This window comes from Nicotiana sylvestris, chromosome 7 (genome assembly GCF_000393655.2).
Source record: "Nicotiana sylvestris chromosome 7, ASM39365v2, whole genome shotgun sequence".
Lineage (NCBI taxonomy): Eukaryota > Viridiplantae > Streptophyta > Magnoliopsida > Solanales > Solanaceae > Nicotiana > Nicotiana sylvestris.
The window spans coordinates 72,988,960-72,999,478 of record NC_091063.1 but is presented as its reverse complement, the minus strand read 5'-3'; the positions used below and the strand labels follow the sequence as shown (position 1 = coordinate 72,999,478).

General features: G+C 43.0%; 1 protein-coding gene across 1 annotated transcript; it reads right to left on the bottom strand.

Moving 5' to 3' along the window:
• Nucleotides 1-3,218: 3,218 nt before the first annotated feature.
• Nucleotides 3,219-4,295, bottom strand: LOC138873307 (uncharacterized). Its single transcript, XM_070151759.1, has 2 exons — nt 3,947-4,295; nt 3,219-3,280 (listed from the first exon to the last, which is right to left on the bottom strand). The coding sequence occupies exons 1-2, from the start codon at nt 4,293-4,295 to the stop codon at nt 3,219-3,221; spliced, it is 411 nt and encodes a 136-aa protein (XP_070007860.1).
• Nucleotides 4,296-10,519: the final 6,224 nt, after the last annotated feature.

Below are 10,519 nucleotides of genomic sequence, written 5' to 3'. Positions count from 1 at the left end.
GTGTTAGTGTTTGTACAAATAAATCTTGTGTTTACTTCTATCATCTAGAACTTGCCTGGTTGGTCATTCAACGCTAATGATAGTATGTTTGGTTGGAGGGATGATCTTAGGCATTCTTTGTTTTATTTGCAAAACCTCTTTAGATTTTCAAGTCTACCATTGCATAAATAATATCACTAGTATCCGATTTGAGCCTTTAACCTTTTCTTTGGCCACCTCATTACAAACATTTCCCCTTTTGTAAAATAATTCCCTCTTTTGAACCCATCCCTCCTTGAACATTGAGAATGAGGCTAAAAGCCTAAGTTGGGGGTGTGGTGTCAAATTTGAAATTGGTAAGGTTGTACATTGAGTGTAGGATCATATACCTCAAAGTGTTTGTATTAAATTATTCAAGCTCCAAAAGAAAAATATGTTTATAAGAAAAAAAAATAGAGAAATATTTGTATGTATATAAATTATGGAGCCTTGAAAAAAATTAGAGAGGTATTTAAGGTGGTTCTATATTGGGAACTAGATGCCAATGAGGCTATGTGGGTTGAAAAGAAACAAAGTGCAAAAAGAATAACAAATGTGAGTAGTGTTCAAGGAGGATGAAGTAACTTGTATCCATATTCTTATCCGACCCTTCCCTAAACCTACATTACAAGCTTAAAAAGTCCTTATGGGACCTCCAACTGAATGCTCTTGAATAGGCGATGAATTAAAATAAGGGCAAGCTTATGGTATGAGACATTGTAACACTTGAAATTTTTTGTGAGAGTGAGTGTTTTTGTAAATTTGTCCCTTATGTTGTATTGTAAATATAGTAATTTTGGAACTTTCTTTCTTGTAAGCGCACATGAATTCAGAAGGATTGGTGAAATTTGAGTAAGTTGAGCATATGTAGTGGACTAGTGCTTTTGAGTCACTTCTTGAGGCTTATTCTTGTCACTTGATTATTTTTGAAACTCCCTTGCACATTCTTGAAGTTTCTTTTAAACGAGGGAGTCATTCGGGAAAGATACACATACTTGAGCCTATGTCACGACACTAGTTCGCCCTCCGTGAACTGTCGTGACGGCACCTAGTCTCTATGACTAGGTAAGCCTAACAAGTGCGGAAACAAATCAAAACTTGCGAAAATATAAATTTAAAACCAATAATACTAGAAAGAAATGGATTAAAAAGATGTCGTTTGTCATATGCACCACAATATCCCAAAACTCTACATCACTATCCCAAAACCCGAAAACTTACGGGAACACAAGCTGAAAAATATATAGTAAAATGCTCTAACTCCGGAATGTCTACATTGACAGTATGATAGAAGGTCTACCACTACAAGATAGAATGAAGATGGAGACTCTTCGGTCTGTGGACGCAGCAGATGTACCTCGAAGTCTCCAAAAGCTCTCCCTGCCTCAAGGACGGTAAGCTTGTGCAGAGGTACCTGGATCTGCATATGAAAAACATGCAGATAAAGGGCATGAGTACACCACAACAGTACTCAGTAAGTGCTAATCCAAACCTCGGTCGGGTAGTGACGAGTAAGGTTAGGGCCCAACTAAGGTTAAATAAAATATAAGGTTGAACAATATGAAATGAAGCAGTATAAATAAGTGCAAAATATCATAGAATGGAAGGAACAACAACAACTAGCTCAAAGACCACAAATCACGGAAGAAATACAGCTCAAGTCAGTAAATGTCATCCGGGCATCTTCTAGGATACCGTCCTGTAGTCCCAATTACAACTGTCTAGTGGATCCCCCAGGATACCGTCCCGTTGTCCAACTACCAATGCGTGGGGATCTACCGGAATCCCGATCCATAGTCCCAAATGTAAATACCCAGTACTGGGGGAAATCTACCGGGTGCATTCCCGTAGTTCCATATAACTGTGCAGGGGGATCTATCGGGAATCTAATCCATAGTCCCAAAGTAAATGTGCAGGGGGATCTACCGAGAACCTAACCCGTAGTCCCAAAGTAAACAGACAAGGGGTAGCTACCGGAATCCCACATCCGTAGTCCCAAAATAAATACACAGCAGCAGCAGGAAGATAAACAAAAATAGCAAAATTCATATTAAGGCAATAAGTGATTCTAGCCTAGCATGCTGCACACACTTCAAGTAAGGCAGGTTAAATCAAATGAAGTAATTAAGTCACTTAGACATGCTTTCCTAAGCTAACAACAGGCTTAATAGTGCAAGTAATAGAAACAGGAAAGGAAACATACTAGTAAGCACTAAAAGAAAACTGGATTTTCAACAATCAGCACAAGTATGCACTAATCACCTCATGTACAATGCATTTCAATTACCAAATATACTAATCCTAAGGGGAAGGTCCCTCACATAAGGTTAGACAAGCCACTTACCTCGAGCAAGCTCAAACTCAACCCGAAATCACGCTTTTGCCACGAGTATCCGACTCCAAATGTCACAAATCTATTCAATTCAATTGCATATTGTAAATAACACCTCAAGTGACTGATTCTATAATTTAATTCAAAGCTAATACGCAAAATTAGGTAAAATAACAAAAATTCCCCTCAGGCCCATGTCTCGGAATTGGGTGAAAGTTATATTTTCAGAAACCTCGTACTCTCACGAGTCTATACATAACAAGAACACTGAAATCGGAGTCCAAATGGCCCCTCAAATCCTCATTTAAAGGTCTATTAAACTCAAGCCCTAATTACCCCTTTCTCCCAAATTTCTCACCATTATTTAGGTTTTTAATCATATGAAAATGAGTTATAAAGTCAAGAACATTACCTCCAAGTGATTCCCCTTTGTTTTCCTGAAAAGCCTCTCTCAAAAGCTTCAAATTCTGATGAAAATGGTGGAAGAATAGCTAAATTTTGCAAAGGCAACTATTTATATGTTCTGCCCTGTGATTACCGCATTTGCGTCCCTGGGACCACATTTGCAGCCTCGCTTCTGCGGATCCTATGTCGCATCTGCGACTTCAATTTAAAAAGGCCAGGACCGCATTTGCGTATTTTTTTCGCATCTGCGAAACCGCTTCTGCGGTATAACTTCTGCATTTACGGAATCTGAAGGGAAAGTCAAGAATCCACTTCTGCGGTCTCCATGCCGCTTATGAGGCTCCGCATTTGCGGAACCCCAACTGCAAGTGCGGTTATGACAGGTACCAGCAAAAATCTGCAATCTCTTAACTTTAAAATCTTTTCATCAACTATCCAAAATTATCCCGACGTCCCCGGGACCTCAACCAAAAGCTCCAACATCACCTAATACTTTATTCCAACTTGTACCAATCCTTAAAACACCTAAAACAGCATCAAAAACTCAAATTAATCAAGGATTTAAGCCTAAGAACTCCAAATTACCTCAAAACACCCTTCGATCAAAAGCTTAACCAAACCACGTCCGAATGACCTGAAATTTTGCACACACATCCCAAATGACATGACGGAGCTACTAGAACTCTCGGAATTCCATTCCGAACCTCGGATCAGAACCTTACTATCGACCCAGAAACCTCAAAAATTCAACTTTCGGCATTTCACGCCCAAATTAGCTACGGACCTCTAAAACACACTCCAAACATGCTCCCAACCCCCGAAATCACTCAACTAAGCTAACGGGACCATCAGATTTCCATTCTGAGGCTGTCTTCACACCGTTCCAACTACGGTCAACTTTCCAGCACTTAAGCTCTCATTTAGGGACTAAGTTTCCCAAAAATCTCCGAAACTCCAAAATTGAATGTCCTGACAACCCAAAATAGCAGAAATAAACACGGGGGAAGCAGTTAATAGGGGATTGGGGTGTTAATTCTTAAGACGACCGGCTGGGTCGTCATATCCTCTTACACTTAAACATTCGTTCCTCTTCGAACGAGCATAGAGACATACCTAAAGTAATGAAAGGATGAGGGTAACGGCTGCGCATATCCTGCTCGGTCTCCTAGGTTGCCTCCTCGACCGGCTGACCCCGCCACTGAACCTTTACTGATGCAATATTCTTTGACCTCAACTTTCTGACACGCCTATCCAATATAGCCACTGGCTCCTCACCATAGGATAGATCCTTGTCCAACTGGACTGAACTGAAATCCAACACGTATGATGGATTACCATGATACCTTCGAAGCATCGAAACATGAAATACCGGATGAATTTCTGCCAAGCTGGGAGGTAAGGCAAGCTCATAAGCAACCTCCTCAACACACCTCAATATCTCAAAAGGGCCAATAAACTTCGGACTCAACTTTCCTTTCTTTCCAAACCTCATGATGCTCTTCATAGACAAAAACCGAAGCAGAACCTGCTCTCCAACCATATAGGAAACATCACGAACCTTTCGGTCCGCATAGCTCTGCTGTTTGGACTGGGCTGTACAGAGTCTATCCTGAATCACCTTAACCTTCTCCAAAGCATAGTGAACCAAATCTGTGCCCAATAGTATGGCCTCACCTGGCTCAAACCAACCCACCGGAGATATACACAGCCTACCATATAAAGCCTCATATGGTGCCATCTGAATTTTGGACTGATAGTTGTTATTGTAATCAGACTCCGCCAATGGCAAAAACTAATCCCAAGACCCTCCAAACTCAATCACACATGCACAGAGCATATCCTCAAGTATCTAAATAGTGCACTCAGATTGTCCGTCCGTCTGAGGGTGAAATGTTGTACTCAACTCTACCCAAGTGCCCAACTCACACTGAATGGTCCTCCAAAACTGTGATGTAAACTGAGTACCTCTATCTGAAATAATAGAAACTGGAATACCATACAGACGAACAATCTCCTGGATATAAATCTCTGTCAACCGCTCCGAAGAATAAGTAGTACATATAGGAATGAAATGAGCGGACTTGGTCAGCCGATCCACAACCACCCAAATAGCATCAAACTTCTTCAAAGTCTGTGGGAGTCCAACTACAAAGTCCATGGTGATCCGCTCCCACTTCCACTCCGGAATCTCTATTTGCTGAAGTAACCCACCCAGCCTCTGGTGCTCATACTTTACCTGCTGACAGTTGAGGCACCTAGCTACAAATCCAACTATATATTTCTTCATCCACCTCCACCAATAGTGCTGCCTCAAGTCCTGATATATCTTTGCGGCACCCGAATGGATGGAGTACCGCGAACTATGGGCCTCCTCTAGAATCAACTCTCGAAGACCATCAAAATTGGGTAAACAAATCTGGCCCTCCATCCTCAATACCCCATCATCTCCAATAGCCACATATATGGCATTACCATGATGAACCTTTGTCCTTGAGCACAAGTAAATGAGGGTCATCATACTGCCGCTCCCTGATACGATCAAATAGGGAAGACCGATAAACCACGCAAGCTAGAACCCGACTGTGCTCCGAAAGATCCAATGTCACAAACTGACTAGCTAAAGCCTGAACATCCATTTCCATAGTTCTCTCTAATGCTGGTAAATATGCCAAACTCCCCAAACTCTTCGCCCGGTGACTCAAGGCATCAGCCACTACATTGGCCTTACCCAGGTAATACAAAATAGTGATGTCATAATCCTTTAGCAACTCCAACCACCTCCTTTGGTGCAAATTTAAGTCCTTTTGCTTGAATAAATGCTGCAAGCTCCGATTGTCTGTATAAATCTCATAGGAAACCCCATATAAATAATGGCGCCAAATCTTCAGGGCGTGAACAATGGAAGCTAACTCAAGGTTGTGAACAGGGTAATTCTTCTTGTGTATCTTCAACTGTTTGGATGCGTAAGCAATCATCCTACCGTCCTGTATCAACACTGCTCCGAGGCCAACCCTCGAGGCATCGCAATAGACTGTATAAGACCCCAAACCAGTAGACAATATCAAAACTGGTGTTGTAGTCAAAGTTGTCTTGAGCTTCTTAAAGCTTGCCTCACACTCCTCTATCCACTAAAATGGAGCACCCTTCTGGGTCAACCTAGTCATAGGGGCTGCAATCGATGAAAATCCCTCCACAAAACGACAGTAGTAGCCCGCCAAGCCAAGGAAACTGCGGATCTCTTTAGCGGAGTATGGTCTGGGCCAACTCAGCACAACCTCTATCTTCTTCAGATCCACCCGAATACTCTCACTCGATACCACGTGGCCTAAGAATGCCATTGAATCCATCCAAAACTCACATTTCGAGAACTTAGCATATAACTTCTTCTCTCTCAGAGTCTAAAGCACAGTCCTCAGGGGCTGCTCATGAACTTCCCGACTCTGGGAATACACCAGAATATCATCAATAAAAACAATGACGAACGAGCCAAGATACGGCTGGAACATACTATGCATCAAATGCATAAAGGCTGTTAGGGCATTGGTTAGCCTAAATGACATAACAAGGAACTCATAATGACCGTACCGAGTCCTGAAAGCAGTCTTCAGGATGTGTGGCTCCCAAATCATCAACTGATGGTAACCTAAGCGCAAATCAATCTTATAAAACACCTGTGCGCCCTAAAGCTGGTCAAACAGATCATCAATACGAGGCAAAGGATAACGGTTCTTCACTGTAACCTTGTTCAACTGGTGATAATCAATACATATACGCATAGAACCATCCTTTTTATTCACAAACAAGATAGGAGCACCCCAAGGTGGAACATTGGGTCGAATAAAACCCTTATCAAGCAATTCCTGTAACTGATCCTTCAACTCAGAAGAAGCTATATGATACGGAGGAATAGAAATAGGTTGGGTGCCCGGCAACAGATCAATGCCAAAATCAATATCTCTATCAGGCAGCATCCCCGGAAGATCAGCTAGAAACACATCGGGAAAATCCCGTACTACTGGGACTGAATCAACTGAAGGGGTATCAATACTGACATCTCTCACATAAGCTAAATACGCATCACACCCCTTCTCAACCATATACTGAGCTTTAAGGAAGGAGATAACTCTACTGGGATTGTGATCTAAAGTACCACTCCACTCAACACGCGGTATATCTGGCATAGCCAGCATCACGATTGTGGCATGACAATCAAGAATAGCATAATGGGCTGACAACCAGTCCATGCCCAAGATAATATCAAAATCAACCATGCTAAGTAGCAATAAATTAGCTCTAGTCTCAAAACCACAAACAATAACCAAACAAGACCGATAAACGCGGTCCACAATGAGCGAATCTCCCATAGAAGTAGAAACATAAATAGGGGAACACAAAGAATCTCGGGGCAGACCTAAATGTGGAGCAAAATAAGAAGACACAAAAGAGTAAGTGGAGCCTAGATTGAATAGAACCGATGCATCTCTGTGACAAACCAGTATAATACCTGTGATGATAAAATCGGAGGCAACAGCCTCGGTACGGGCAGGAATGGGATAGTATCTAGCTTGGCCTCCCCCTCTAGGGTGACCACTACCTACCTAACCTCCACCTCTAGCTCGCTGGGTAGATGGGGTAGTAGCTGGAGCTGTGATCATATCCTAAGAACTCTGCGGGGTACACAGTGGCTGAGAAGTAGGTACGCCTCTCCCAAGTCTGGGGAAACCCCTAACCATATGGCGTGTGTCACCACACTCAAAGCAAGCTCTGGGAGGATGTGGTGGTTGTGACTAGCTAGGTCCAGGCCTACTGGACCCATGTCTGAAAGCACCCCGCGTAGGAGGCGCGCTAGATACCGGTGGTGCATAATAAGGCTCCTGAGATTAGGGCTGTTCATTCGGATCGGATATCCGAAATCCGAACCGATCCATTCAATTTTGAATTTTGGATTTCGGATTGGATCGAATTTCGGATTATGTTTATTAAAATTTCGAATTTTGGATCGGATTTCGGATCGGTATATTTTAATCCAATCCAATCCGAAATCCAAAATTATTAGGACATGTATAAATACTACACTTTAATTTACATCAACCTCCAAGTTATTACCTTTACAATTGCTAGATTTAGCTATATTGGCACCATAGTACTCTCATATTGCATAAACATGAATTTTTCATAATGTATTGCCTCTTTTACAAAGAAAATATGCATATTAGTTTAACTTTGAGGCATAATAATACGATCCGATATCCGATCCGATCCAAACTTTAAAATCCGATCCGATCCGATATAATTCGTATCGGATTCGGATTGCATTTTCTAGAATCCGAAATCTGAAATTCGAATCTGAAATATGCTAAATCCGATCTGATCCGATCCGTGCACAGCCCTACCTGAGATCTAGGAGGAACTAGAGCACTGCTGGCTTCTGGAAGAGCTAAATGAACAGGGCGACTCATATAACCCCTACCATGACAACCTACAAAAGGTGTACGGGCACCAGAATAATAGCCCGACTCTCGAGACCTCTTGGCCTCCCTCTCCTCTCTCTCCCTAGTATGCATACCCTCGATCCTCCTAGCGATGCTCACCACCTGCTAATAAGATATTTCCATCTCCAACTCACGATCCATGCTAGACCTGATGCTGGGAATGAGCCCCTCAATAAACCGGCGAATCCTCTCACAAATAGTGGAAACCAAGGCTGGTGCATGCCTAGCCAATCTAGTGTAACAGATAGCATACTCTGAAATAGTCATAGCACCCTGGCGCAAATGCTCAAACTCTGCAGTGCCACGCCTCCCTGAGGCTCTGAGGAACAAACTCTCTTAGGAACAGCTCTGAGAATTGAGTCTATGTCAGTGAAGTAGCCTCGTCTGGACTGTCTAACTCATATGTGCGCCACCACTCATAGGCGGCTACCCGAAGCTGGAAAGAAGTAAAGGGAACCCCACTCGATCCTGATATACCCATAGTGCGAAGGATATAGTGGCACTCATCTAGAAATCCCAAGGCATCATCTGATGCTAGTCCACTGAATACCGGAGGATCATACTTCTTGAACCTCTCAAGTCTCCGTTGCTCATCCTATGAAGTAGCTGCCCCATCCTCGGGCTGAACTGGCACTGCAGGCGGTGCTGGAATGATCTCTAGGACCTTCTCAACATGCACTCATTTCTCAGGAGTACGGACGGCGGGAGTCTATGCTACAACAAGGGGAAGCAACCCTACCTGAACCAAGGTGGTGTACATACTCATGAACTGTGTCAGAGTCTCCTGAAAGGCTGGAGTAGTAGTGGCAGTAGGCGTGTCAGGTGCCTGGACTCCGGCTGGATCTGTTTGTGGTACCTCGGCGGCAGCTCGCGCAGGTGCTCTCGCTGCACCATGTGCGGTTCCTCGGACTCTACCTTGGCCCCAGCCTCTGACGGCTGCAGCAAGGGGAACGGGTGCCTGATCATCTCGAGTAGCAAGTGTCCTCACCATCTGTGAGAGAATAGAAGACAGAAGTTTAGAATTGTGATGTCAAAATTTCGCAAGACAAGGAAATCAAATAAAGTGAAGATTTTCCTAATAGTTACATAGCCTCTCGTAGATAAGTACAGACGTCTCTGTACCGATCAGCGAGACTCTAATAAACCGGCCTATGTTCCATGACTCCTATGAATCTAGAGCTCTGATATCAACTTGTCATGACCCCAGTTCGCCCTCTGTGAACTGTCGAGACGGCACCTAGTCTCGACGACTAGGTAAGCCTAAAAAGTGCGGAAACAAATAGAAACTTGAGGAAATATAAATTTAAAACCAAGAATACTAGAAAGAAATGGTATTAAAAAAAATGTCGCTCGACATATACAGCACAATATCTCAAACTTCTACATCACTACCCCAAAACCTGGAAACTCACGGGAACACAAGATGAAAGAAATATAGTAAAATACTCTAACTCCGGAATGTCTACACCAACAGTATGATAGAAGGGCTACCACTACAAGATAGAATATAGATGGAGACTCTTCGATCTGCGGACGCAGCAGATGTACCTCGAAGTCTCCAAAATCTCTCCCTACCTCAAGGATAGTAAGCCTGTGCAGAGGTACTTGGATCTTCACATGAAAAATATGCGTAGAAAGGGCATGAGTATACCACAGTGGTACTCAGTAAGTGCCAAGCCTAACCTCGGTCGAGTAGTGACAAGGAAGGTTAGGGCCCTACTGAGGTTAAATAAAATATAAGGTTGAATAGTATGAAATGAAGCAGTATAAATAGTGAGAAAATATCATAGAATGGAAGGAACAACAACAACTAGCTCAAAGACCACAAATCATGGAAGATATACAGCTCAAGTCAGTAAATGTCATCCGGGCACTTTCTAGGATACCGTCATGTAGTCCCAATTACAACTGTCTAGTGGATCTCCCGGGATACCGTCCCATAGTCCATCACATGTATATATCTGAAGGATCTCCCAAGATATCGTTCCATAGTCCAATTATCAATGCGCGAGGATCTACTAGAATCCCGATCCGTAGTCCCAAATGTAAATACCCAGCACTGGGGGAAATCTACTGGGTGCATTCCCGTAGTTTCATATAACTGTGAAGGGGGATCTACCGGGAAGCTAACCTGTAGTCCTAAAGTAAATGTGTAGAAGGATCTATTGAGAACCTAACCCGTAGTCCCAACGTTAACAGACAAGGGGGAGCTACCGGAATCCCACATCTGTAGTCCCAAAATAAATACACAGCAGTAGCAGGAAGATAAACA

Excerpts from the sequence above, each read along its gene's own strand:
- LOC138873307 (XM_070151759.1), bottom strand. The coding sequence starts at position 4,295 with ATGGTTGGAGAGCAGGTTCTGCTTCGGTTTTTGTCTATGAAGAGCATC. Across the intron at positions 3,281-3,946 it reads AGTAAAGGTTCAGTGGCGGG|GTGTTTTAAGGATTGGTACA; the intron begins GTCAGCCGGTCG and ends ATGCTGTTTTAG.